The following is a 25,265-nucleotide window of genomic DNA, read 5'->3' as shown; positions in this document are numbered from 1 at the left end:
TGGTGGTGAAGTTCTTAGACCAAAGTCTTGGCCTTAGAAGCATTGTCTCAGTAAAGGCCTCGAGTGGGGTCATTCTATGTGGAACAGCTTGTCCTTGGTGTTTGTGAGTCATAAGTCTGGGGCAGGGGAAGGAGTCATTCTAGACTCTAAATTGGAAAGATGGAGGTTTTGCAGGAGAGGAAGCTGGACTGCAAGTCTTGCAGAGAAGAAGCATGTCAGCTGGGTGAGAGGTCAGGCCTTGTTTGCAGTGAGGCAGGTTTCCCTATAGGTGCCCCCCGTGGAGAATGCATCTGGAGACAGGGCTGGGCTGGATCCCCTGGTACGGCTTCAGATGGCCTGTCCGCATAGAGTTAATCGAGTTCCCCTTCTCTGGGGACAGGTTCCATTCCCCATCAGCAGTGCCACCTGCCCTGACTCTGGATCCCCTCTTGTAGATGCGCAGCACCAGGAGGGTGTCTGTGTGGCCCGTTGCCTTCGTTGGTGGCCTTCGGTACGAGGCCCCACGGGTCAACGGGGCAGGGAAGGTGGTCGGCTGGAAGACAGTGTTCGACCCACACCGACCATTTGCAATAGACATGGCTGGATTTGCCGTCAACCTGAGGCTCATTCTACAGCGTAGCCAGGCCTACTTCAAGCTGCGGGGTGTGAAAGGAGGCTACCAAGAAAGCAGCCTCCTCCGAGAACTTGTTACCCTCAATGACCTGGAGCCCAAGGCAGCCAACTGCACCAAGGTAAACCCTCCCAGAACTGACACCTATAATGCAAGCTTTTTCCAGCCCATCCAAACCCTCCTTTAGATCAGAGGGAAGGAAATAAAGACCTCAAAACAGCCCCGCAAAGGACCAGCCTAGAGCCATGCCTTCCTAGAACACCCTCCTAGGAAGGTAGTTTATCCCACCCAAGGCTGTCACACTAAAGTCAAGCAGGGAAATAGAGAGAGTCAGTGAGCAGGGCCAAGGGTTACCTTTCCCCCAAAACCTCCACACAGCAAAGCTCTGCAACTGCCCTGCCAGAAGTGTGTGCACATATGTACGAACACGTGCCTGCCTGGGTACATGCACACACATGCATGGGCGCACACACGCATGCATGCACGTGGACAGGCACACACCACTTCTGGTTTGGAATTCTCCAGCTAGAGCCTAAACTATCACTAGTTTTGATCCGAATCCTCCGGAAGAAATTCTTCCCTCTCTGGAGAGACCTATGAAGAAATACAGAGGAAGACAAAAAGCAAGAGGTTTTGGAACTGATCTATTTTCTGTAGCTATACACCTTTTGTTTCCAACAGATATTTTGAATGCCTCATATGTACAAACAGCAAGAATGTGGGGGTGGGGGAGGTAGGTGGGAATAATAATAGAGAAAATCTTGATGGAACGGGGTCAGAACAGGAGGGGCAGGAAAAGTACTCGCAAAGCGTAGGAGAGAGCAGGGAGGTGGTGGGCTGAGGTCAGGGGGGCCTGCCGCATGCTGTTTCATGTCTCTGGACACACAGATCCTGGTCTGGCACACACGGACAGAGAAGCCAGTGCTGGTGAATGAGGGGAAAAAAGGCTTCACTGACCCTGCTGTGGAGATCTGAGCCCCAGGATTCAGGTATGGCAGGGACGAGGGTAAACCACACACTCGATGCACATCAAGTTTGGATGCAGAATAAATCTGCAGAGGCTTTTCCTCTCGTTTTTAATTGTGGGAGGACAGGGCAGAAGGGGGCAAGAGCGGAAGGGGCATAGCTTCAGCTTTCCTATCATGTTCACAACTGCCTGCCCACAGAAGACCGCGGAAGGGGCATGGCTAAAGTCCTCGTCCCGTTGTGCCACCTGGAAGTTCACAAGAACCAACTTCCGTCACACAGCTGGGTCCTTCTGCCACCAGCTCCTTGGAAGGCCTCACCTTCTAGACATGGCCTCATGACAGCCTTCTGTCATTACTGCTATTATCTTGGCCACAGCTCCAGTCCCGTTGCAGGGTGGTGCTATGTAGACTCTTTCTCCGAGGCTCTGTCTTCCCCTGTGGTCTTCAGCCATGCTTCTGTGACAGGGACCCCTCGCTCCCTGCCTCCACCTCATCAAGCACATCCATGTGTTTCCTAGTAGTAACCGTGTCGTGCTGAGCTGAAAGCAGGGACCCTAGAGCCTAGTTCAGCCTCTAGGCCTACCACTTTTCACCCTTTGACTTAACTTACTTTCTCTCAGTCTGTTTTTTGATCTGTAAAATGGGTTTTGGGGGGCACCAGAAACAATCTTTGGTACCCAAGAAGTCATATAGGTATTGCTATTTTTATTTGATTCTTTAAAACTTTCTATGGAAGTAGATCACAGGATCTATCTATATTTTAGAGGTTAAGAAACAGTGTTCAGAAAAGCTATATGAAGTGAATTGTGCCAGCTGATTCTCCAAGTCAGGAAGTTTCTGTGGGCTTTTCTATGTCATTACAGAGGTGAGAGCTCAGACAGCGGGATACACCTCTGTCCACTGGTCCCAGAGTTAAGCTTCAGCTTTCCTATCATGTTCACAACTGCCTTGCCCACAGGAGATCACAAGGTGTCAGTCTGCCTGCTTTGTGTCCTGAACCAAAAAATCAGCTTGACCAGTGTGGCTGAAAATGCATCAGTCCAGAGCCCTGTTCCCTGCCTCCTCACCTGGTCACCAGAAGAACCCACCTGCCTCTCAATAAGGGATCCGCAAAGGACTCTGAGGGTTGGGCTTTGCAGAGCTCCTGGGTGAACTCTGATGGTGGCTCAGGATTAGGAAGTTTGGCCAGAACGGCTGCCCCTCACCTGCCTCCCCACATCGAGCCTCACCCATATTCCTCCTCTCCCCTTCACAGGAGCCTCCTTCTCAGATCCTGTGCCTGGCCTTCCATCTTCTCCCCATGGCTGATGGTCCCTCCGAGGCAAACTCCTAAGGAATCACCATCATTCTACTTTCTATTCTGGGAGCTTCAGAGAGAGCCCAGCTTGATGCCAGGACAAAGGACGGAGAACCTAAAGCACAGAAATCCCAGACCTGTTGTTCTCTTCCATCTAGCATGACCAGGGGCCCAGCTGCTAGTCAAGCCATGCCAGCCAGCGAACCAGTGCCCCAGCATGCCTCCCCAGAGCTTCCTGCACTGACAGGGCCTGCGGGAGCAGACGCAATGGGCACTGAAGCCCTGGAGTGAGGCCAGGCTGGGAGAGAGGTGAAAAGACCCCGGCTGTCAAGTGCAGTGTGGCCTTCCCTGGCTCCCTGCTCCTGGGGCCCAGCATGACCGCACAGGCCATCCGGCCAGGGAATTCTGAAGACTGGAGAACAGCCCCCTGCCCAGGCATCAGGAACACCCCCTCCCCTCCTCAGAGAGCTGCTCTCAAGTAGACATACCTCTCTGGCTTTCCTCTGGTTCTCATTTCCAGAGCATAAGTCTGTCTTTGATCCCAACTGATGACCACCCTGCATGAGGGGAACCTGAGCCTGCCATCAGGCTCCCCCATACCTCAGGCTGTGGTAGGAGTGGAGCCCCTTACTCTGGCCCCACATCCCCAAGCCTGCTCCTTCCAGTACAGTGAAGGAGGTGGGCCCTTGAGCCAGCACAGGTCATGGACTGACCTGGACTAAGACCATGCAGGTTCCTGTCTAGACACTGCCTCCCCACTGTCCACTGGGCTCCAGGGCCCCTCGCCTGGGCTGGGACTGGGGAGATTAGGAGCCCTCTTTCTGGAGCTCTTGAGAACCACAGACCTCAGGGGCTAACGTGAGCCAGGGGTGGACAAGGTGGAAAGAAGAGGGAGGTAGGGGCAGGTAGGGGCAGCTCCTCTGGTTGGGAGAGGTGGGAGGGAGGGGTAAGGGCCTTGGGTTAACAGAAGGATTTGTGGGAAAGGGGCAGAGATCATCTGGACCCTGACGGGAAAGGAAACCTGAGCACACACTACTTTGGAAAATCATTCTATTTTAAACACATAATGGGAACGAAAACCTCCCTTGTCCCTAAGTTGAGAGCATGAGGAATAAGCCTGCTGCTTGTCCTCCTCTCTCCCCAGTTACCCACCCCCAAGAGCAAGAACAGTGTGCATGTGTTGCCCCCTGTACCAGGAGAGGCCCCTGACAGGGACAGGCCTCTTCTGATTCTCTCACTCATGCTCCTGAAAGTTGGAAGCACAATTTTCCTCCTAAGTGGAGGAAAGGGAAAGGCCTGAGCCTACTGAAGAGGTGTTTATTTTTTAACGCTAACAGCCCCCCCACCCCCCCGTTTAAACTCACAGGACCCGTCTGAGGACTGCTGAGAACCCACTCCTGGGTGGGTGGGTAGGAGTCAGTCCAGCAACCTAACATTCAAAAAATAGCCTTGGCTGCCGATTTTGAAATGGATTTAACTTCCCACAGCATTTGTGAAACCATCCAGTGGGATCCTGTCTGTGAGAACCCTGAGACACCTTGTGAGACGTTCCCCAGACTCTTACACTTTCGATGGTGGCTCTGGAATCAACCCCTCGGAGCCAAGTGGGGTGGTGCGGGAGGGATGGGAGGAGATGTGCACAGGGCACCCACCAAACGGGTGAATTTATGCCCAGGCACGGCACTGCCTCACTCACCAAAACCAGCCCTGAATGCTCAGGTCAGCCTGGCTGGTCTTAGGCCACCTTCTTAGCCAAAAACCCAGGACTCATTTTTCAAGAAATTGATAATGAACAACAAAATGGGATATCCTCTCTCGGTTTTTGTTTTTGTTTTTTTGGCAGATGCTATTTCTGTTCTTTCCACCTAATAGCCTCTCTCTTAGCTGCATGTGTATTTATTTATAATTATAATCCTGGTGGACTGCAGCTTTCATCTTTGTTGGGAATGAGTTTTTTCCAAATCAGAGCTGGGTCCATTACAACAATTTGTTTCCCAGACCCAGTCTGTTCCTGCTCCCCACCACAAAGGAGTGAGGCTGGGGGCTCAGAGCCCCGAGAACAGAGCCTGTGGGGGAGGGCAGAGCCCATGCAGCTGCACCATCTGGTCTGTTTTAATTTAACTGTATTTAATTTGTTTCCAAAATTAAAAGTCAAACATGGTTTTTAACAGCCCTAATCTTCTGCAGCCCTGCCTTACTTTATTCTCAGAAACTGTCTTAACTATCCAACAAGTATTTATTTGGCGGGCATTATTCTAGGATCTAGTACAGAGCAGTGAAAAACCAGAGCACTTGTCTTCATGGTGCTTCCCTCCTTGGGAAACAAGACAGATGGACACTAGGCAAACTGACAGTATTTCAGATGTGATCTGGTCTAAGGAGAAGTATGAGGCCAGATGGGGGTGTCAGAGTGTAGCTGAGGAGGAGCTGATCTCCTCTCCAGGGCCATCAGAAGAGCCTCCCTGATAAGGGGACAGAGCAGAGCTGCAGTGCGCAGACAGGCACTTACCTGGGTCAGAGCTTTCTGGAAAATAGAACTTGCTCCCATGGGGAGAGTACTTAGCATGTTTGAAGATCAGCAAAAAGGCCAGTATGCCTGCAACTGACTGGCAAGGTGGGAAGGGGTAGATGGGAGGTGGGATGGACGCAGTTGATGGAGGGTGCAGAAGCTGTTGGCTCTGGGAACCAGGGCAAAGCTTTTGGCTTCTCTCCCGAGTGAAAAGGTAACTGGAGCCATTGGAAGGTTTGGAGCAAAGGGCCAACATGATCTAACTGACCTGTAAAGAAATCACAGCGGGCAGGGCAGGCTAGGGGAGGCAGCCAATGCTGTGACCCAGGCAGGAGGTGATGGTGAGTCAGAAGAGCAAACCTTGCGGCACTGAGAAGTGGTCAGGTTCTGGACCTGTTTGAGGTACAGCCAGGAGAGGCAGCTGATGGTGTGGCTGTGCCATATGAAAGAGAGGAGCCAAAACTAATCTGAGACAGAGTATAGAACTGCCCATTTCCTGCTACCCTGCTACCGGCGGAATGCAGGAGGAATCCCAGAAGAGTCATGGGAGTTTGGTGTCACATGCAGGAAAGAAGGTGAGTGGACACTGAGTGAGCCTGGAGGTAAATATCAGAGAGCATGAATGTTGAGGCTGTTTACAAACCACCAGTCAGTGAGGCCACCCACAGTGAGTGTGGACAGAAGGAAGTAAAGGCCCAAGGAGCAGGCCTGGAGACCTTCAGCATTTAGAGGTAGGGGTTGTGCAGAGTCTTCTAAAGACCCTATGATGAGGCCATCCAGTAGGGAAGGCCTGGACAGACCATGAATAAATGCTGGAAGATGAGCTTTGCCAAGGGGCTCTGATAGAAGTTGCAGGGCTAGCTGACAGATAAGAAGATCAAGAACAGTAAGTTGGTGCAAAAGGAGCAATGCAGCCCTGCACAGATTTGGATAAAAGCAATTCAAGAGGATTCTTCACTTTACAAAAGGATCACAGTAAGGTTCATTTAAATACCAGTTCCCTATAACATTTTCCAAGAGAAGCCAACTTTTACATACACCTTTGTAAAATCATGCTCAGGTGTAAGGTAAGGCACAATGACACTGCTCCCCAGTGTTGGCCGTGCCCAAGCCCTGGTCTTATCCACGTGTTAGCTTTGTGCTTTCCATTCCAAGGCAATTCAGGAATAGCAGATGAATTTGTGGCACAAGACTGGGGACTTTACCAGTGGCTACGCACCACAAATGCCCCCTTCCTTAGCCAAGCCCAAGATGCGAGCCATGGGGCTGCTGGGAACCTCATGGCCTCCTAGTCTCCAAAGGTCTTTATGGGCTCCAGGCACAGGCACCATCCCAAGGAGGTGTTGGCTTTCTAACTTTGATTACTATTGAAGATAATCCAGTGGCAGTGCAATACAGATGTGATGTGTGAGGAAAACTCACCCACTAATGGAGAGCTCTTGGCTGTCCAGCAGATTCTTACCACCTGCCCACCAGCACCAGAATGGCTTCTGGCCAATGACTTCCCCTCCCCAATGGCACTTCCAATCCACAGTGACACTTCAGGCAGAATGAAGGTCAGAAGGGAGGTGGTAAGGAACCAGGGACTGGATCATCCACTAACCGGGTAAGTCAGTGTCAAGACTCTGAGTGCCAGTTGAGATAAATAGGTGCCTGACCCTACAAGGCCTTTGCCAGTGATGAACAGGGGCACAGACAGGATCAAAAAAGTATCACCAAAAGGGGTTTGATTGAATTCTGCTTTATTGCAATTCAGAACAGTGAACCTGAGCTAACCCAATGGATTCAATCCCTAGAACAAGTGCCTCAAATTTGGACAGACAATTGCAAAGGAAGGCTGCCTCTCCTCCCTACTGCTTAAGTTACAGGAAGTAGAGGGAGCGAGACTGAGCTGGAGGCAAGATCTGGGTTAGGCCTGCAGGCCCCGTGGCTACAGCAACATTCCAGGGAGACTACCTGCCCATGCCCCTGGATCTGGGCCTTTAGATCAGGGTGTGGTTCCTACTAGGCTCTGCATTCCCTCCTCAGGTGATGCTTCTCACTGAGTAAAACTGGAAAGACCTTCTAATTCAGGAAGGTAAGTAGCTGAGTATTTCTGTTTCTCCTAAGTTTGGCTTGTCATCCTGTCAGATGCAATTAGAGTAGAAATGAGAAGGAGAAAATGTGTGTGTCTCTCAAACGAAGTTTCTTCCAGAATCCCAGAGAAGACTTGGAGGGTTGAGAAGAACAAAGCTGATTCAGGCAAGACATCCACCTGCTTCCCTATCCTCTGCAAATGGTGACAAATCTTCTCTTTCAGATGAAAAGGGCCAGGAGGGGTGTGGCTAAGCACAGGTGAGAACATCATAGGAGCAAATCTGTGTCTAGAAGTCATGCCCAACAGAGGGCCCCAGGTGTCATCAGTGGACATCTGATTAGACAGTCCTCCCTAGAAAGGCATCCCTCTGTCCTCTCTCAGAAGAGAAGGGAAGTAGGGAACATCCCATCAACAAAGCCCAGTCAAGAAGCCACTTAGGTAAGAAGTAAGTCCCTCCTTCCTATCCCACTTTTCTTCTTCAGTTCTTCCAAGTTTAAGGTCTTGAACTGAGCTAGTGGACCCTGCTGAACATGTGGCTGCCTGAGGACACTACTTCAGGAAACTCTCCTGCATGGGTGGGTTGTGAGGCCACAGAGCACCAGGCTCTGGTCAGCTGAGAGGATGGTGGTGCTCTCCTGCTTCCCACCACCAGGGGGCGCGGGGCAGTGCTGCTCATTCAAGGTACTGGCTCCTGCCTAGGTGGGGTGTTTCAGTGAACTGTATCACAGGGCCTGCCATCTTCTCCTCAAAAACAATAACCTGGAGGGGAGAGAAGTGCTGATATATGACAGCAGCAGAGGTTTGTCTTGGATCCAGATGACAGTGCCTTAGGGGAAAGGACTGAGAACCACGCTGGAAGGAACAGGGACCCACAACTCATTGGCACCAAGGAGGGATGCAGAAGGGGCTGGCTAAACCTTCTGTCCCCTCTCCCACCCTAACAAGCCTAAATAGACTGTGATCTGGGCCTCCCTGGGAAAACACTGTGGTACTGGGGAGGGCTGAGACGAGGGAAGAAGTTGCAAGTGCTCCAACCTGGTTGCTGCCTTGGTCCAACCAGGCACCTGGGAGGTAGAGGGTCTCCTGGGGTCCAATGTTCCAGTAGCGTCCAAGGTTTTGGCCATTGATGAATACAACCCCCTTCTCCCAGCCCTTTAAGCAGAATGGGGAAAGGATTAGTTGACCACAAAAGCCACCAAATATAAAGTCACATGAGAAGACAGAGACGGACACATGCCATGCGCTTCTCTCAGCTTCTAAGATATCAGTGTGAATGAATATTTCAACATCCATGAGGTTAACACATGGGTATTCTATCTCCCGAATCCACTAGCTCTGAGCCTCCTCAGCAAGGTACCCAAATGCACACCTGGACCCTGAAAAGTACCACCCGGTGGTTCTTCTGCTCTGAGTCTACTCCCCCACCCAAGGAAGGCCCTAGAGGCCCTTCAGAGAGGCCAAGACAGAGAATTTCTGGGTTCAGGTGGTATAGAGGGCTCCAGCAAGAACAGGTAGAGGGCTTGGGCTCAGAGCTCTCTGAGGGAAGACTGGAGAACCCAGGCAGGAAGGAGATACAAACCTCCAGCTTCATAAAGGTGTCAAAAGGGGAAAGGGAAATTGACAAGGCACCCAAAAAGAAAGCAGGGAATGTAGGTACTTCAGGGATAGGGCTCCACTTGTCAGCGCTGAACCTATGAATAGAATGGAAGACAAGAAAGAAAAGAGGACACTTTCTCAAATTTGGACTCTGTCCCAAATCTAATTATAAAGGCATTCCAAACCCCACCCCCAACCTATTAATTAATTAAGGTATCACAGAAATTTCCTAGTCTCTAGCGCTGGTACTGCCCCTACCTTGGGCAAGTTGCTCTGGGTCTGTTTATACTTGAGTGGGAGGGTCTAGGGCAGAGCAGTTCTCCAGGCCTTCCTGGCTCTTACTGCACATTATCCATGGCTTCACACACTTCATGGGGTGGGGACTCACCTCTGAAAGAAGCTCTTTTTCATATCCAGGCTGTAGATTCTGAATTTTTTCAGGGGAGAATCATTCAGATAGATATTTCCAATTAAACCTGTGGGAAGGAGGCAAGGAAACATGAATGAGGTCAAAGGCAGGGGCACAACTGACCCAGCTAAGGCCCTGCACATACATGGAGAATTTCTGAAAAGTTCCAGTTAGGATTCCTCCAGAAGTATATACTCCCTACAGAGCTCTTCTTATGGCATAAAACTTTCTCTAGGAATCCCAAAGGAGAAAAGAATGAGTAAAAAGCAGTGTTTGCCAGGACCTCCCAAGGATTTGCAGAGAAGAAAAATTCCGAGGGTAGTGAGAGCAGAGGCCATCGCTGGGTGAGAACAATCTCTAGTCTCTCTCTGAAGGGGAAGCTCCCTTTTGGGGATAAGAATTCCAACACAATAAAATGAGGCCCAAAGGGCAGATAATCAAGAGGTCACAACAGTTCTAACTTAGCTTCAAGGTCAGATTCAGTAGGGTCCTGGATTAAACAGACCTAATAACTCAGCCAAAAATCTTCTACATGACCTGGAATTGAAGATAAATTAAATATTTATATTGTGAACAGATAGCAACATGACTTGGGTATCTGAGTCTAAGGATACACACACACACTTGCATAGTGATTAGCTAGTGGCCTGGGGAAGGGGCCAGCAATATTAGTCCTGGAGCTGCTCCCATGGTACTCACAATCATGGAGCTATTGAGTTTTTTGAGAGGTAATTTGAATAGTCTGGGGATTGCAAACGGGTCTCATGGAGCCTGAAGAATCTAAAGTTGCAGGTACAGGTATGGATGATGTGGGGTGTGTAACTTATAAACACTGAACTGTTCCAAGGGATAAGTACTCCACAGTGAGAGTCCAGAGCATATCTTATCCAGGAACGTAGTGAAGCAAAGACTTAGGGCAGGGTGAGGCTGGCAATCCCTTCCCACAGACAGAAGAGTGAAGGAAGTGAAGATAGCCCTGAAGACAGAGCTCCTTAGGAGAAGAAGCGAAGATCCAGAGAGGAACACTCAGGGATTGTTTAGGGAAAAAAGAGGGTAAGCCTGGACAGTGTTAGAAACTACCATGAAACCTATCTGGAGAGAGCCAAACCCCAGGACCCAAGAAAACCCCAGTGGCTAGGGCCACAGTGCTTCCCAGGCAGGAAAGGAAGAGATGCACAAGTTTCCTCATTACAAAGGCAAACACCCGTGAGAGAGCTGGGAGGCCACCAGCATCTCTTACCATAGTAGTATTTATTTGTCTGAATTCTTTGTTATAACTTACATGAAACCACCTACATTTTGACAGATGAAAAGGAAGAGGCAAACTTAAGCAGAGAAGGTTTAGAAGGCCAGGAAAAATAAAATGAGTTGGAATATTCCTAGGAGAGCACTCCATCAAGAGCATTTTGTTTACTCTATGTACTACCACCTCCTCCCCCCCACAAATGAGATCATCAGTGGGTTTCCACAGTGGGTCAAGAAAAGAAATTCTGGGGCACCTGAGTGGCTCAGGCAGTTAAGCATCCAACTGTTGGTTTCAGCTCATGTCATATTCTCAGGGTTGTGAGATAAAGCCCCGTGTCAGGCTCCATGCTCAGCACAGAGTCTGCTTGAGATTCTCTCCCTTTCCCTCACTCTCTTCCCCTCCTCTCACTCACATGTGTGAATGTTCTTTCTCTCTCTCTCCCTCTAAAATAAATACATAAAAACTCAAAAAAAAGGAAAAAAATCTCAGTATGGAGACCCAAGAAGGCAGGGGTCCTATGCCAATTTTGGCTTCCTGGGAATCCCCTTGCTTAAGCTTCACCACCTCTAGCTCAGCCCCAGCAGAGAGTCCTCTGTTAAAGCAGACTACAACCCAGGGAGGTCTGGAGAGGTTTTTTCAGTGTTCCCTGTGTGTTCACCATGGACATGTAAACAAGATGCATAAGGAAGAGGTCAGAACTCACATGGGTCTTTTAAGAAGGCCCATTTCCACCTCTCTCCAGTGGGCTTCCATGAGTTAACTCCATCCGATGGGCTTCAATGAGTTAGCTCCCTCCAATGGGCCTCTGCAACTTACCTCTCTCCAGTGGGTCTCCATAACCCACCCCCTCCAGTGGGTTTCCATTATCTGCCTCCCTCCAATGGGCCTCCACAAATCTCCTCCAGTGGGTCTCCATGACCCACCTCCCTTCAATGGGTTTCCACAACCCAGTTCCCTCCAATGGGCTACCATGACTCCACCTCACTACAGTCAGCATCTATCATTAGCTGGTGCACTGGTTTGAAGAATAGATATTGAGGCATTGCTGAGGACTAGAAGCTCTTTTCTCAGTACATGCTATGACCCACCTTTGCGTTGGTCATCAATGTTATTCCCGTAGTTGACTCGCCCGCGATTCTCCACCAAGATCCTCAGCCTGGTGTAACCCTGCCAGGAACATAGTGGTCGATAATGACCACCTGATTACCCAACCATAAGATCACAGCTGTACCTCAGAGTTTCTTTGTGGAACCCCAGCTCTTCCCTGAACTCTGGGGATGAAAGATTACCCACTGATCAGAAAGCAATGTTTTGCCCCTCTTTCCATCAGCATCTCTGTGGTTAAGGAGCCTCCTGTCTTCCAAGTCTTCCTCTTTGACTCCCACCAAACCTGCTCAAGAAGCAGCTGGTGCTAGCCATCACCCAGCTCCCCAGGATAACAAACCTGGATCAAAGGAATAACAATCTTCTTCTTTTCATAGTCCAAGAATCCTACAGACACTGTGTTCACAAATACCTGCAAATGAACAGACAGAAAGCATTCATGTGTCAACAGAAGGGAGGCATTTGAGGGATCTCCGATAAGGAAGGAAAGGGGTAACACTATGTGTGTGCAGTGGAAACCGGGGTTAGCCAAGCACAGAAGAAAAATGAATGCCCATGATTATAGCTGAAAAGGACGGCAGAGCTGATGGTGATTGGCCATTTCTACACACTAGTAACAAGCAGATATGTGAGCGTTGAGGAGAGCAAGTCAGATGCATTTGGTAAGGCTTGATGACTACAAAGTCACAGGAAATAAGAGAAGATGCCCCAAGATTAGAGGAGAATTTAATGGTATGGAAATTTAAAAAAATAGTAGAATAGACCAAGGAAACTAGGAGCTGGTTTGTTGAAAGAATCAGTAAGACCAATAAACCCCTAGTGAGATTTATCAAAAATAAAAGAGAAAGGACCCAAATAAATAAAATTGTGAATGAAAGAGGGGCAATCACAACCAACACCAAAGAAATACAAACAAATTTAAGAACATATTATGAGCAACTATATGCCAACAAATTAGACAATCTGGACAAAATGGATGCATTCCTAGTGACCTAGGAAGTGAACCAGGAAGAAGTAAAAAACCTAAACAGACCCATACCCAGCAAAGAAATTGAATCAGTAATCAAATATCTCCCAATAAACAAGAGTCCACGGCCAGATGGCTTCCCAGTGGAATTCTACCAAATATTTAAAGAAGAATTAATACCAATTAATACCTATTCTTCTGAAATTCTTCTGAAACTGTTTCAAAAATAGAAATGGAAGGAAACTTTCTGAACTCATTCTATGAGGTCAGCCTTACCTTGAAAACCAAAAAAGATCCAAAACCAAAAAAGATCCCACCGAAAAGGAGAATTACAGACCAATGATGAACATGAATAAAAAAATTCTCGCCAAGATACTAGCTAATAGGATCCAACAGTACATTCAAAGGATTATTCACCACAACCAAGTGGGATTTATTCCTGGGCTTCAAGGATGGTTCAACATCCACAAATCAATCAATGTGAAACATCATATTAATGAAAGAAAGGACAACAACCATATGATCTTCTCAACTGATTCAGAAAAAGCATCTGATAAAATACAGCATCCTTTCTTAATTAAAACTCTCCACACTGTAGGGATAGAGGGAACATACATGCATAAAAGCTATATATGAAAAACCCATAGTGAATATCATTCTCAATGGGGAAAAACTGAGAGCTCTTCCCCTAAGGTTAGGAACATGACAGGCATGTCCACTCTCACTACTGTTGCTCAACATAGTACTAGAAGTTCTAGCCTCAGCAATCAAAGAACAAAAAGAAATAAAAGGCATCCAAATCAGCAAAGAAGTCAAATTTTCACTCTTCACAGATGACATGATACTCTATGTAGAGAACCCAAAAGACTCTACCCCAAAATTGCTGGAACTGATAAAGGAATTCAGCAAAGTGGCAAAATATAAAATAAATACACAGAGTTCAGTTGCATTTCTGTACACTAACAGTGAGGCAGAAGAAAGAGAAATTAAGGAATTGATCCCATTTACAATAGCACCAAAAACAAGAAGATATCTAGGAATAAACCTAACCAAAAAGATAAAAGATCTATATTCTGAAAACTATAGAACACTTATGAAAGAAATGGAGGAAGACACAAAGAAATGGAAAAACATTCAATGCTCATGGCTTGGAAGAATAAATATTCTTAAAATATACATGCTACTTAAAGCAATATAATCCCTATCAAAACACCATCAACATTTTTCACAGAGCTATAACAAACAATCCTAAAACTTGTATGGAATCAGAAACAATCCCAAATAGCCAAAGTAATGTTGAAAAAGAAAATCAAAGCTGGGGCATCACAATTCCAGACTTCAAGCTTTATTACAAAGCTATAATCATCAAGACAGTATGGTACTGGCACAAAAAAAAGACACATAGATCAATGGAACAGAATAGAGAACCCAGAATTGGACCCTCAACTCTATGGTCAACTAATCTTTGACAAAGCAGGAAAGAATATCCAACAGGAAAAAGACAGTCTCTTCAGTAAGCGGGGTTGGGAAAATGCAACAGCCAGATGCAGAATGAAACTGACCACTTTCTTACAGCATACACAAAAATAAATTCAAAATGGATGAAAGACCTAATATAAGACAAGAATCCATCAAAATCCTAGAGAAAAACACAGGCAACAATCTCTTGATCTTGGCCACAGCAACTTCTTGCTAGACACATCTCCAAAAGCAAGAGAAACAAAAGCAAAAATGAACTATTGAGACTTCATCAAGATAAAAAGCTTTTGCACAGCAGTCAACAAACTAAAAGGTAACTATGGAATGGGCGAAGATATTTGCAAATGTCTTATCAGATAAAGGGCTAGTATCCAAAATCTATAAAGAAGTTATCAAATTCAACACCCAAGAGATGGAGAGGAGAAGGGAGTTGGGGGAAATTGGAGATGAACCATGAGAGATGAACCATGAGAGACTGTGGACTCTGCACAAAACTCTGAGGGTTGTGGAGGGGCGGGGAATGGGAGGTTGGGTGAGCCTGGTAGTCAGTATTATGGAGGGCACATATTGCATGGAGCACTGGGTGTGGTGCATAAGCAATAAATTATGGATCACTGAAAAGCAATTTAAAAAATAAATAAAAATTAAAAAAAAATTCAACACCCAAATAAACAAAAAAATCTGGTCAAGAAATGGGCAGAAGACATGAACAGACATTTCTCCAAAGAAGACACACAAATGGCCAACAGACACATGAAAAAATGTTCAACATCAGAGAAATACATATAACCACAATGAGACACCACCTTACAGTGGCCAGAATGGCTAAAATTAACAAGTCAGGAAACAGCAGATGTTGGTGAGGATGCGGAGAACGGGGGGATGTAAACTGCAGCCTCTCTGGAAAACAGTATGGAGGATCCTCAAAAAGTTAAAAATAGAGCTACCCTATGACCCAGCAATTGTACTATTAAGTATTTATCCAAACGATATAAACACAATGATTTGAAGGGGCACATGCACTCCAATGTTTATAGCAGCAATGTCCAAAATAGCCAAACTATGGAAAGAGCCCAGTTGTCCATTGACAGATGAGTGGATAAAGAAGATGTGGTATATATATATATATGACTCAACCATCAAAAAGAATGAAATCTTGCCATTTGCATCGATGTGGATGGAGCTAGAGTATACTATGCTAAGCAACATAAGTCAGTCAGAGAAAGACAAATACCATATGATTTCCTTCATGTGGAATTAAGAAACAAAACAGATGAACATAAGGGAAAGGAAAGAAAAATAAAGTAAAATGCAAACAGAGAGGGAGACAAGCCATAAGACACTCTGAACTATAGGAAACAAACAGAGGGTTGATGGAGGGAAGGTGGGCGGAAGGATAGGGTAACTGCGTGGTGGACATTAAGGAGGGCACTTGAATATATGAGCACTGGGTGTTACATGCAACTGATGAATCACTAAATTTTACCTCTGAAACTAATAATGCAGTGTATATTAATTAATTTGAATTTCAAATTTAAAAAAAAAAAAGAGAAATCACCCCTACCTGTCCGCGGTCACGCACAAGACCACTAAGGATGCCCGATGAAGCAATGGTGGTCTCATACAGAGTGTACCCAAAGGACTGTCCATTTCCATTATTTACTGGCAGGTTTTCCATATTGACTGGTTTTTCAGAATTGACTGGCTGCATAGAGGAGAGTATGGGGAGATAAGGCTAGGCAGAGGAGAAAAGAGGCAGCAACCTCACCTTGAGACTTCTGGGGGAGTGCAGGGTAGCAGACAGATCCCCATCTGGGACTAGGGGTTTGGGGGAAGAGGACCTCTAACCTTTTCTTCTAGTTTGACCTCTCACTATACAAACATGGAGAGCCAATCCAGTTGATAGGCTCTCCAAGCTCCAAAATTCTGATTTTTGACTTCTCATCTCATTAGCCCTAGGGCTGTCCAGGGTCAAAGGGATGGCAGATGTGTGATAACAATAGAATGAAGCCTGGAAATGTACCAGACCTGTAGCCTTTCAACCTGCCTTCATTTCTGCATCACTACACTCCATTGGGTTAGCTCCAGGGGTGCACCCTCTTCTCAGAGGGGATACAGCCCATTCACATGCCTCTTTACCCTCCTCCCTGTCCACCAAGGCTGGAGAGAGACTACTACCTACTGTATTACCCAGTTTTTCTTCAAGTTATTTTTGTTCCTTTCCACTCCATACTCTAACACAAGTTTATTCTCTTTCCTCTGAGCTCTAAAGTCAAAGTGGACCTTAAAGCTATCAAGTACTTGTTTTCTCTCTCCACAGTCCCATTAGCCCACCTAGCGACAGTCCCAGCTTCCCTGCCCCACGGCACTCACCTCCTCCATGTACTTCAGGGCGTCCCACAGTGACAGGTATAAATATGGTCTCAAGGGCTCATATGCAGTCTTGGGAAGAAGGTCAGGTTGGGGAGGAAGAGGGACACCTGCAATACAGACAACAGGTTCATCCCAAGAGGACCCAAAATCACTGCCACCTCCAACCTCCCCAGGCCCTGGCTCCTTTCTGCAGTCCAATGTGCTCCTTTATCCTAGAGCCAAGAGGGAAACATTCTTAGACTGCTTGGCCTTAGACTTAGGAAAGCAACATGGGGCAGGGGGGTGCCGGGAACTTGACTTCCTCATATTCTCAGGAGTCTTAACACCCATTGGAAGGTGAAGGTGGTGACACACAGACCATGATAAAGAAGACAGTCTCTCAAATTTGCCTGTCTAGGGACATTCTTACATACAAGTCAACTGGAGTTGAGGTAGGGTAGTGAAGAAGTAACTCTTTAGGGAGTCGCAGAGCAAAAAGGGCCCAAGTTGGTGCTTGAGTCTTCTGTCTTCAGGTACCTGAGAGAGAGCCAAAGAAACCTCGGAGCTTGAAGTACTTGGCTGTGTAATCCCCAGCCTCTGTCAGCACTGCATCATAGTCTGCAAGACACCAGAATGCTGTCACTGGTCACCTGTGTCACAGAGCAGTGTCCACAGCAGCAAAAAGAGAAAGGAGAAGCTGGGTACGGCAACAGGGTCCTCACCCCAGCAATCTGGCAGCAACACTTTTGGTGTGAGCCATCAGTCCAAATACAATAAGTACTAAACACTATGAAATATCACCAACAGTGCCATGGCCATGGCATGACCCACAATTTCCTGCACCTTGCCTGACTTCAGGGGACTGTCAACCTAAAGGGTTCAGAGGTCACACATTTCAAGGGCCTGAGTAGGGAGAAGAGGCTGCCTTCATCAAAGGACCTTCCCTCACCCTGGCTGTACCTCTCACTTCCTCCAGTGACTTCCAAAGGCTCATAGGCATGTCAGTGGGCTTCAGTACCTCCTACTGCTCTAGAAGTTTAAAACTGATAATCTCAGCAAAACCATCCCTTCCTCAGGCACTGTAGAACCAAATGCATTAAAGGTGCCAGACACTGCCCCTAAAGGACTCTGCATAAAAAGCTCCAAACATGCAAATGTGGGGTGTTCCACGAAGGGCCAGTGTTGGGGAATACTTGCCGTAGCTGGTGACATCAGATTTATATTCATGAAAGTGCATGGCTCCATTTATGAAGCCAAAGTTGGTACCTCCATGGAACATGTAGAGGTTGATGGAGGAGCCAGCATCGAGGATGGCAGACACTGTTTTTAGAACTTCTGCAGGAGGAGGGGAGAAAGGGCATGTGCAGAGTGAGTCAAAGTTTAGGACGAGCCACAAGTCCTGTTGACGTCTCAGCTTTCCTGATCTCCCCCCAACCCCATCAAATTCAACTCCCTAGCTCTGCCCTTCAGCTTCCACTAGAGCTGCAATCACAAAAGATGAAGGGTATGAAGAGAAAAGGGCCAGCAAGCACCAAAGCCCCCGAGCTGAAGCCTTATAGTTGTTTGTTCCACCATGGCCAAGTCTCCAATGACTATGGTCTGAACAATGGCAGCCTTCTACCTCCACACTTCTCAACAATTACTCACACTTGGTAAGGTGCAAAAGACTGGACTCCTAATTGCAGCTGTAATTTCTGACCACCTCCCCAATCCCACCTCTATTATAGAATTAACCAAAGATGTGAAAGATAACATCAAAAGAGAAATATACAGTATTAACATACACACACACACACACACACACACAAGCAATCAGATTGACAAATATTAAAAATTAGTTTAATAACCAGTGTCGATAAATCTGTGGGAAATACGTATTCTCATTTAATAATAGTAAGAATTGCTGTAATCTTCTGAAAGAGAAGATTAGTACATATATATCAAAATTGAATTAATGCAGCATTCCACTGGTTAGGGAATTCTATTGGTTATCCTAGGGCACTAATATGCAAAACTGGATGTTCAAGCATGGTCGCTGCAATGGCATTTAATTAACAAAAACCACTGGAAACAACCTAAATGTTCATCAATAAGAAAATGGCTAAATAAATTGTGGTTTAATCACCAATACTATAGGGTTCTTTCTGTTCTTTAAAATGGTGATGGAATCTCTCAGAAGACTGTTCATTTGTGTCCATCAGGGCACAAGCAAGTAACAAAGAGCAGATAGGACTGCAAGTGTCCATATCTCTGTGTGTGCATATAGGGCTGCAGACAGACACACAGAACTGCCTGCACAGTATACAGCTGACCCTCAAACGACATGGGTTTGAGCTGCACGGCTCCACTTATGCATGATTTCTTACAGTACAGTGCTGTATTTTTTCTTTCTTATGATCTTCTTCATAACCCTGTCTTTTCTCTAGCTGGCTTTATCATAATAAGTATATGACACAGATAACATACAGAATATGTGTTAATCAGTTACATGCTATCAGTAGGTTTCTGATCAATAATAGGCTATTAGTTGTTAAGTTTGGGAGGAGTCAAAGTTATACCCAGACTTCAAGTGTGCAGGGGGTCAGCACTGCTACCTGCCACATTGTTCAAAAGTCAACTGTATGTGTTTTCTCTGGGCTCTGGGCTTTTTATTTATTCTTCCTATATTTTCTGTATTTGCTGGATGTTTGCAATAGGCGTGCACTGCTTATCTAATTATAAAAACATGATAAAGCAGTGTTAAGGGTCCTACCATTCACGCCAAATGTCAGGACACATGACTCTGGAATATCAACAGCTGATTATGACATGCAGATAATCCAGGAGCCTTGTACCCTACAGCTCATTTACATCAATTAGCAGGTTATTTGGAACTGATTTTTATTTCATAGGTCAATACACATGCTGGATTTAGGTACCGCAAAGCACTCACCAGAAGAATCCAGGATGTTGTGTGGGCCTCCCCACGAGTCAAACCACCCTGTCCAGTACTCCATCACCATCTTGGGCTGAACCCTCTGAGCACCACAAAATGAGAAGTTAGCTGGCCAAAAGAGGCAAATGGGGAGTTTTTCCTTCAGGGAAATCCCAGCCCTTCTACCCTCCCAAATCTTCCCTGACCACACACTCCTTGCTGTAAGAGCCATCAAAAGCAGTGCACAGGTGAGGACCAAAGGCATCTGCACCAGCTTATCTTCCACATGTGGCCTCCACACTGCAGGTAGAAAGTGGAATGAACTACCCAAGCTGGTGCAGGAGACCCTGAGGCCTTAATGTGATTTTAATGTTACATACGGAGCTGGCAAGAGAACACAGGGATGTAAGCCTGCATCAGAATGCAGCATGTACTCTGGGAGACTTTTCCTACATGGCTTTCTGAATGTTCTAACAGGATAATTCCATTTCTGACAGGCACCCCAGAGATGCAGACCCCTCAGCTGCTGTTTCCCTTTAGCTGGAAGAGTCAGAGGGCTGTAGAGTGTGCCCCTCTCTGAGGTCTAGCTTAAACATAAGTTTACAAAACTGGATAGGAAAATCAGGGAGTTATTTAGCACAGTGAGTCATAGTACAGGCCCTGCAGCCTCAGTATCTGGCTTCGTACCTTGGCTAGGATGTTTGATAACAATTAAGTCCTTAATATTACTTCAGAATACTGCCTTTGGTGCGGGGTTGCCCCAAGGATGCAGAAACAATTTCCAGAACCATGCTCTACTGTACTGTTACTGTGCTGTGTTTGCAGGAGCACCGGAGCATCAGGAGGGAGATATAAGGACTAACATGCTGGTGTTTCAGGTTCCGCACCAGAGAGCTGTCCTCATTCATCAAGTACTTCCTCCGTTAGTGATGGCCTGACATTTAGAAGGCAACACATACAGAGCAACAAAATCTGGTTCAGACTCATGGGGTAGATTTATTATCTGCTGAGTAGGAGATACCAACCATGCCAGAGGAAAAGCCAAAGTAGTCACAATAATTTTTTTAGCAAGGTTGGTGGCTGTCTACCTCCCAAGAAGGGGATATACTGTACAATGTTTAAGTCCCTAAGGGAGAAATAGATTCTCTGTGCTACATGTCAATAGTCTCCACAGCTAGGAGGGGGCTCCCTGACTTGATGGTGCCAGGGTCAAGTACTGGGGTGCCCACCAGTGGCCCAGGTCACTGCCTTGCATGTTGTGGTTAAGAGCTGAAGTTCTGCCTCAGTCAGACTGTGCTCTGCCTCCTCACGTGCCACTTACTGGGTGCTCTTTTTGTTATCAAATCTGTCTCCTTAACTACACAACCAGCTGACCTGGTTCCTGGGAGAATTACATGAAATAATGCACATAACCCCTTTAGCACATGGTGCCTAGCACTTGGAAAGTACTCAAGAAACACTCATGTTAATTATCTCCATCACCGGACATGCACAGGAGGGCGCAGTGGGGTGCTGTTGGACATCCTGAAGTTTAGCAGAGCTGCGCCTGTCCTGTTTGATCATCCAAAGCAGACTCTGATCGAAGTCCCCTTCCTTGACGAAAACAGACAGCACTGAACTGCGGACAGAAAGGCCGTTTAATGGAGCCTGTCTGTCAGCAGGATGACCCGGCCTGGGTACATAGGTGTGGGGCCCCTATCTAAGGATGACCATAAAGGAAATAGCATGAAACCTTGCTTTCCTGGGTGCTTTCCAAATATTACTTCATTTGATCCTCAAACAACCCCATGAGTAGGTACTATCATCATCCCCACTTCACAGAAGAGGAAAGAGAAGCACAGAGAGGTGACAATTTCTATCCAGTGGGCAGAGACTGCTCACAGTGTCCTTAGACAGCACTCAAGTACGATCCTAATTAGTTGCTGGGCAATTGTTTCTTTTTGTTTATCTCCCCAGGTAGGTCACAAACCCCATAAGGGCAAAGACCTGCCATCTTAGTCACCACAAGGTAACAGGGCCTAGCCACATTCCACACACAGAGCTGGCACTCAGTCAACACTGGAGGAAGGAAAGAAAGGACAAAGTAGCTAGACCTGGGCCCTCTGGGAGAAACTGTCTCTCCCTTCACTGGCCTAACAAAGTCTGCCTGGCATCAGGTCCCAACCTGTCTCTTCTCTTCCTGTTCACCGTCCTTGCACATTCCACTTATCCTCCTAAACTCAGGTAGTAGCCACATCATACACACAGGTGGCCCTCATGCTCCACAGCTTCACACTCCCCTGGTGATTTCATATGGATGTGCCTTTGGGCCTACTTCTGCTCCAAGAAATGAACAGGTAGAATGGAGATGCCCCAGCATCTCTGCATTTATGGGGGATACTCATGTTCCAACAACTCCACAGTAGGCCTGGGGAATCAATGCCTACACATAATAGGTGGTGACAGTTTGGGGCATTCACACCCTTCAGTAAGACACAGTGAGAAATGGGGCCCCAGCTCTGTGAACGGGCTGCCACTACCATGGCCAGATCCCATTGGCCTCCTAAGGAGAGACAAGTGAACTCAAGAGAACAGAAATCAATCAGAATAGGATTTAACTGTAAATTCCCATCAACTTGAAGGATGTGAACCTTATACTCAGAAACTCCTCTCTCCTGTGACCTGGAAAGGCCCAGGTCTCCCATCTTGCTGATGACAATGATCTTTCTAGGCCCAGGGGGGTCTTACGGGTTAAGGTCAGACACACACAATATAGGTCAGGAAAGCTTCTCTCCTCAATCCCCAAATGAGCATATCTTGGGCTAATGGAGTCCATAGAATTCTAGTCCAGAGCCTCTATGAACACACCAAGCCTAGGCCTCCCAAAAGGGCCCCTTTCTCAAGAGGCAAGAAACCACATCCATGCATCAGTCTATACACCACCACCTTGAACACTTACACTCCTACAGCGCTTCCCTACCTGAGGGCATGGCAACACAGGGGCCACAAAGGTTGAGCGTCACAGTGCAGAAGGTTGGCTGAGAGGTGAAAGTCTGAGTGAGCCCAGAGTCCTTCTCTCCCAGAGCCCTGGGTATAGTTGCAGGTACCTCACAGCACTGTACAGTGCTGACAGAGGCTCCACTTAGCTCTAGGACTTTCTACACACACGCCAAGCAGAGCAAACAGCTGCCCCTGGGCCAGACTTACCTGCACACTTAAGAGAAAGTTGGTTAATAACTGCAGCTCATGGTGTGACTGCAAGTTGATGGTGGCCAGCACTGTGAATGGGAAGGAGAAAGAGAAACAAAGCAGGTCTTAAAGGCAAGGAGACTTTCTGAACTAAGCCAGACCTTTCCCAATTTACCGGCAAAATAAATTAACCTTGGCATTGTTTCCCACCTCCAATTAGAGTTTAGTTCCTCAGATGTCAAGAGATTCATCTTGTTTCTCTCAGAAACTCCACCACTCAGCACAGAGCTTACAGGGCAATCATTCACTAGGCATCTGTTCTTGACTAATGTAATTTTTACAAGCAGAGGGTACATTTCTGGTAATTATTCTTTCATAGGAGCCTAGATTCTGATTTTTGTTTTGCACCTTAAGCATCTAGTGCAAAGTAATGACCTAAATGAATACACCAATGAATGGTAACCCTTTTATTTCTTAAATGAGGGCTAATTTTCTATTCCATCCCACAATGTGTCCATTTTTTAGTTTAAAGTTATATTTTAAATGGCATCAGTGAAAGATATGCCCAAGAAGGATATGCTACGTTTGGCCTACCCCAGCTGCAGAACTTGGCTTCTGAGGCTCCTTGCCTGCCTGTTGTCTGCTTGGACAGCAGGCCTCACATGAACTGGGTTTGGCCTGAGCTCCAGCAGGTCTGGGAATGCATGAAAGAGACTGAGCAAGCCTGCCAAGCTGGCTACCCTGATACTCTCCTATTGGACATAAGCTACTGATTACCAGTGATTAAAAACAAACAATACCTGAGGCTCCAGGAGGTTAAATAACTTGCCTCAAGATCACACAACTAGTAAGCAACAGAGTAGGGCTGCAACCCAGGCCCATCGGACACTGACCCATTGTCCCGCGATTAGCACCATCCTCCAGCAAGCCACTGGATAAGACCCTATATCTAGACCCCTCCTCACCTAAAGGAGGAACCTCAAAAACAGGAGGCCTGTCTGAAAATAAGCAAGCAGAAATCTCAGAAGTGAACAGGATTAGCATGGCTAACGACTTGGCATCTATTCCTAGTCTTCCTGAATCCTCACTAATATAAAAATAAAGGAATCCAAAGGTGGAAGACCATAAAGAACAATATCTAGAGAGGAGACAAAGCAGAGAGGAAGTTTCAAGAAAATCTCAGGAGGCTGCAAAGAGCAGTGGGTCAGCGAATGGCCCAGGAGAGTGGAAGAAGCTTCAACCAGCTCCCCACCTCCAGCTGCAGTCCTTGTCTCACATCCCAGGCACTGTGCAGCCAGGAGCACACTTCCCTCCCCTGCTTCACACACTCCTCAAACCTCTTCCCCACTGGAGCCCTACCCCAGGGGACCACATTCTCTGGGAAAGCTGAGCCCCGGTGTCTCCAGGTTGGGATTGGCACAGCAAAGTGTGAAATAAGGGATGTGCTACGGATCAGTAAGGGCCATATCAGCCAAAGTATTCCTGTCCATATCTTCTGCTGGCTCCCAGAATATCTATAGCAACAGACCAAAGGATTTGTCTCTGCAAACACTTAATAGAGCTAAAGACAGTATCTCCAACCCCCAACATTTGGCCTTCCCTCCTGGAAAGAGCACACCCCAGCCCAATCACCCCACTGGGAAGCACACCTTCCCCAGCCCCTTCTGGCACTCAGCTTCCAACTGGCCATTTAGTGCCTCCTCTTTAAACTGCTCAGTCAAGAGCCAAACAATTGAGAAAATCCCCTCACATGGAAGACTGAGCAGTCTTATATATATATATATATAACATATATATGTTATATATATATATATATATGTATGTATAAATTTATTTACTAGTTCTGCTGGCTGTCCAGCAAAACTATATATATATATATATATATATATATATATATATATATATATAAAAATTAAAATATCCTCTAAGCAAAGTAAGAAAGATAGTGTCCATTTAAAAAGTATGCCATGAGAAAAGAAATATATTCAAGAAAACAAGACCCAGGAAATAAGAGAAGGATTACATGAAAGAACTTGAGGAAGTCGCCCAAAAAGTGGAACTAAAGGGCAGAGATACATCAAAAAGATAAGCAACTTAGAGAATAGATATGACAGTCCAATCTACAAATAACAGGAGTGATCAAAAGATAGAAAAAAGAAAGGAAAGCATACCAAAATAATGCACTAACTGAATATCCCACTGACAAGTACCAGAACTGTGTCAATTCAAATAACGCACAAAAGTTCCACAGAAGAAAAAAAAAAATCCCATACCAAAGAACATCATTGTGAAATACCAGGATACCGAGGATAAAGAGAAAATCCTGTTATTTTCTAGAATGGGAAGGAAACACACACACCACCACCACCACCACCAACAACAACAACAACAACATATGAAAGGATCAGGAACCAGAATGTCCTTGTACTTCAGCAGTGACTACGGGTGCTAGAAAATCTGGGCATAGTGCAGAGAAGGGATGGGGCAGGAGACCCAGAGCTCAGCCTCCCTTGGGTGAAACCAGTTAGTGGACTTCCATCAGGTCAGGGGGTGGTGGGGTCTCAGACCC

The 25,265-nt window shown here is 46.6% G+C and overlaps 2 protein-coding genes across 4 annotated transcripts in view; one reads left to right on the top strand and one right to left on the bottom strand.

Moving 5' to 3' along the window:
• The window catches only part of B3GAT1 (beta-1,3-glucuronyltransferase 1), a 30,043-nt gene extending 24,991 nt beyond the window's left edge, over positions 1–5,052 (top strand). For 2 of the 3 annotated variants that reach the window (XM_059185743.1, XM_059185726.1), the window contains 3 exons: positions 435–731; positions 1,499–1,599; positions 2,834–5,052. In XM_059185743.1, coding sequence (XP_059041726.1) covers positions 435–731; positions 1,499–1,585 — 384 coding nt within the window. In that variant the 3' untranslated portion in view covers positions 1,586–1,599; positions 2,834–5,052. The remainder of the gene's footprint in view (positions 1–434; positions 732–1,498; positions 1,600–2,833) is intronic. The other variant, XM_059185733.1, reaches the window with a different exon arrangement.
• A 2,057-nt stretch (positions 5,053–7,109) lies between these two features.
• The window catches only part of LOC131838899 (beta-galactosidase-1-like protein 2), a 47,561-nt gene continuing 29,405 nt past the window's right edge, over positions 7,110–25,265 (bottom strand). Inside the window, exons 8-19 of the mRNA XM_059185713.1 lie at positions 22,715–22,785; positions 19,547–19,631; positions 17,812–17,949; positions 17,152–17,232; positions 16,636–16,742; positions 15,827–15,967; positions 12,157–12,228; positions 11,801–11,879; positions 9,446–9,533; positions 9,041–9,152; positions 8,497–8,613; positions 7,110–8,220 (exon numbers count right to left, since the gene is read on the bottom strand). Of these exons, the coding sequence (XP_059041696.1) occupies positions 8,134–8,220; positions 8,497–8,613; positions 9,041–9,152; positions 9,446–9,533; positions 11,801–11,879; positions 12,157–12,228; positions 15,827–15,967; positions 16,636–16,742; positions 17,152–17,232; positions 17,812–17,949; positions 19,547–19,631; positions 22,715–22,785 (1,178 nt within the window). The 3' untranslated portion in view covers positions 7,110–8,133. The remainder of the gene's footprint in view (positions 8,221–8,496; positions 8,614–9,040; positions 9,153–9,445; positions 9,534–11,800; positions 11,880–12,156; positions 12,229–15,826; positions 15,968–16,635; positions 16,743–17,151; positions 17,233–17,811; positions 17,950–19,546; positions 19,632–22,714; positions 22,786–25,265) is intronic.

This window comes from Mustela lutreola, chromosome 1 (genome assembly GCF_030435805.1).
Source record: "Mustela lutreola isolate mMusLut2 chromosome 1, mMusLut2.pri, whole genome shotgun sequence".
NCBI lineage: Eukaryota > Metazoa > Chordata > Mammalia > Carnivora > Mustelidae > Mustela > Mustela lutreola.
This window is presented reverse-complemented; position numbering and strand designations above follow the sequence as displayed.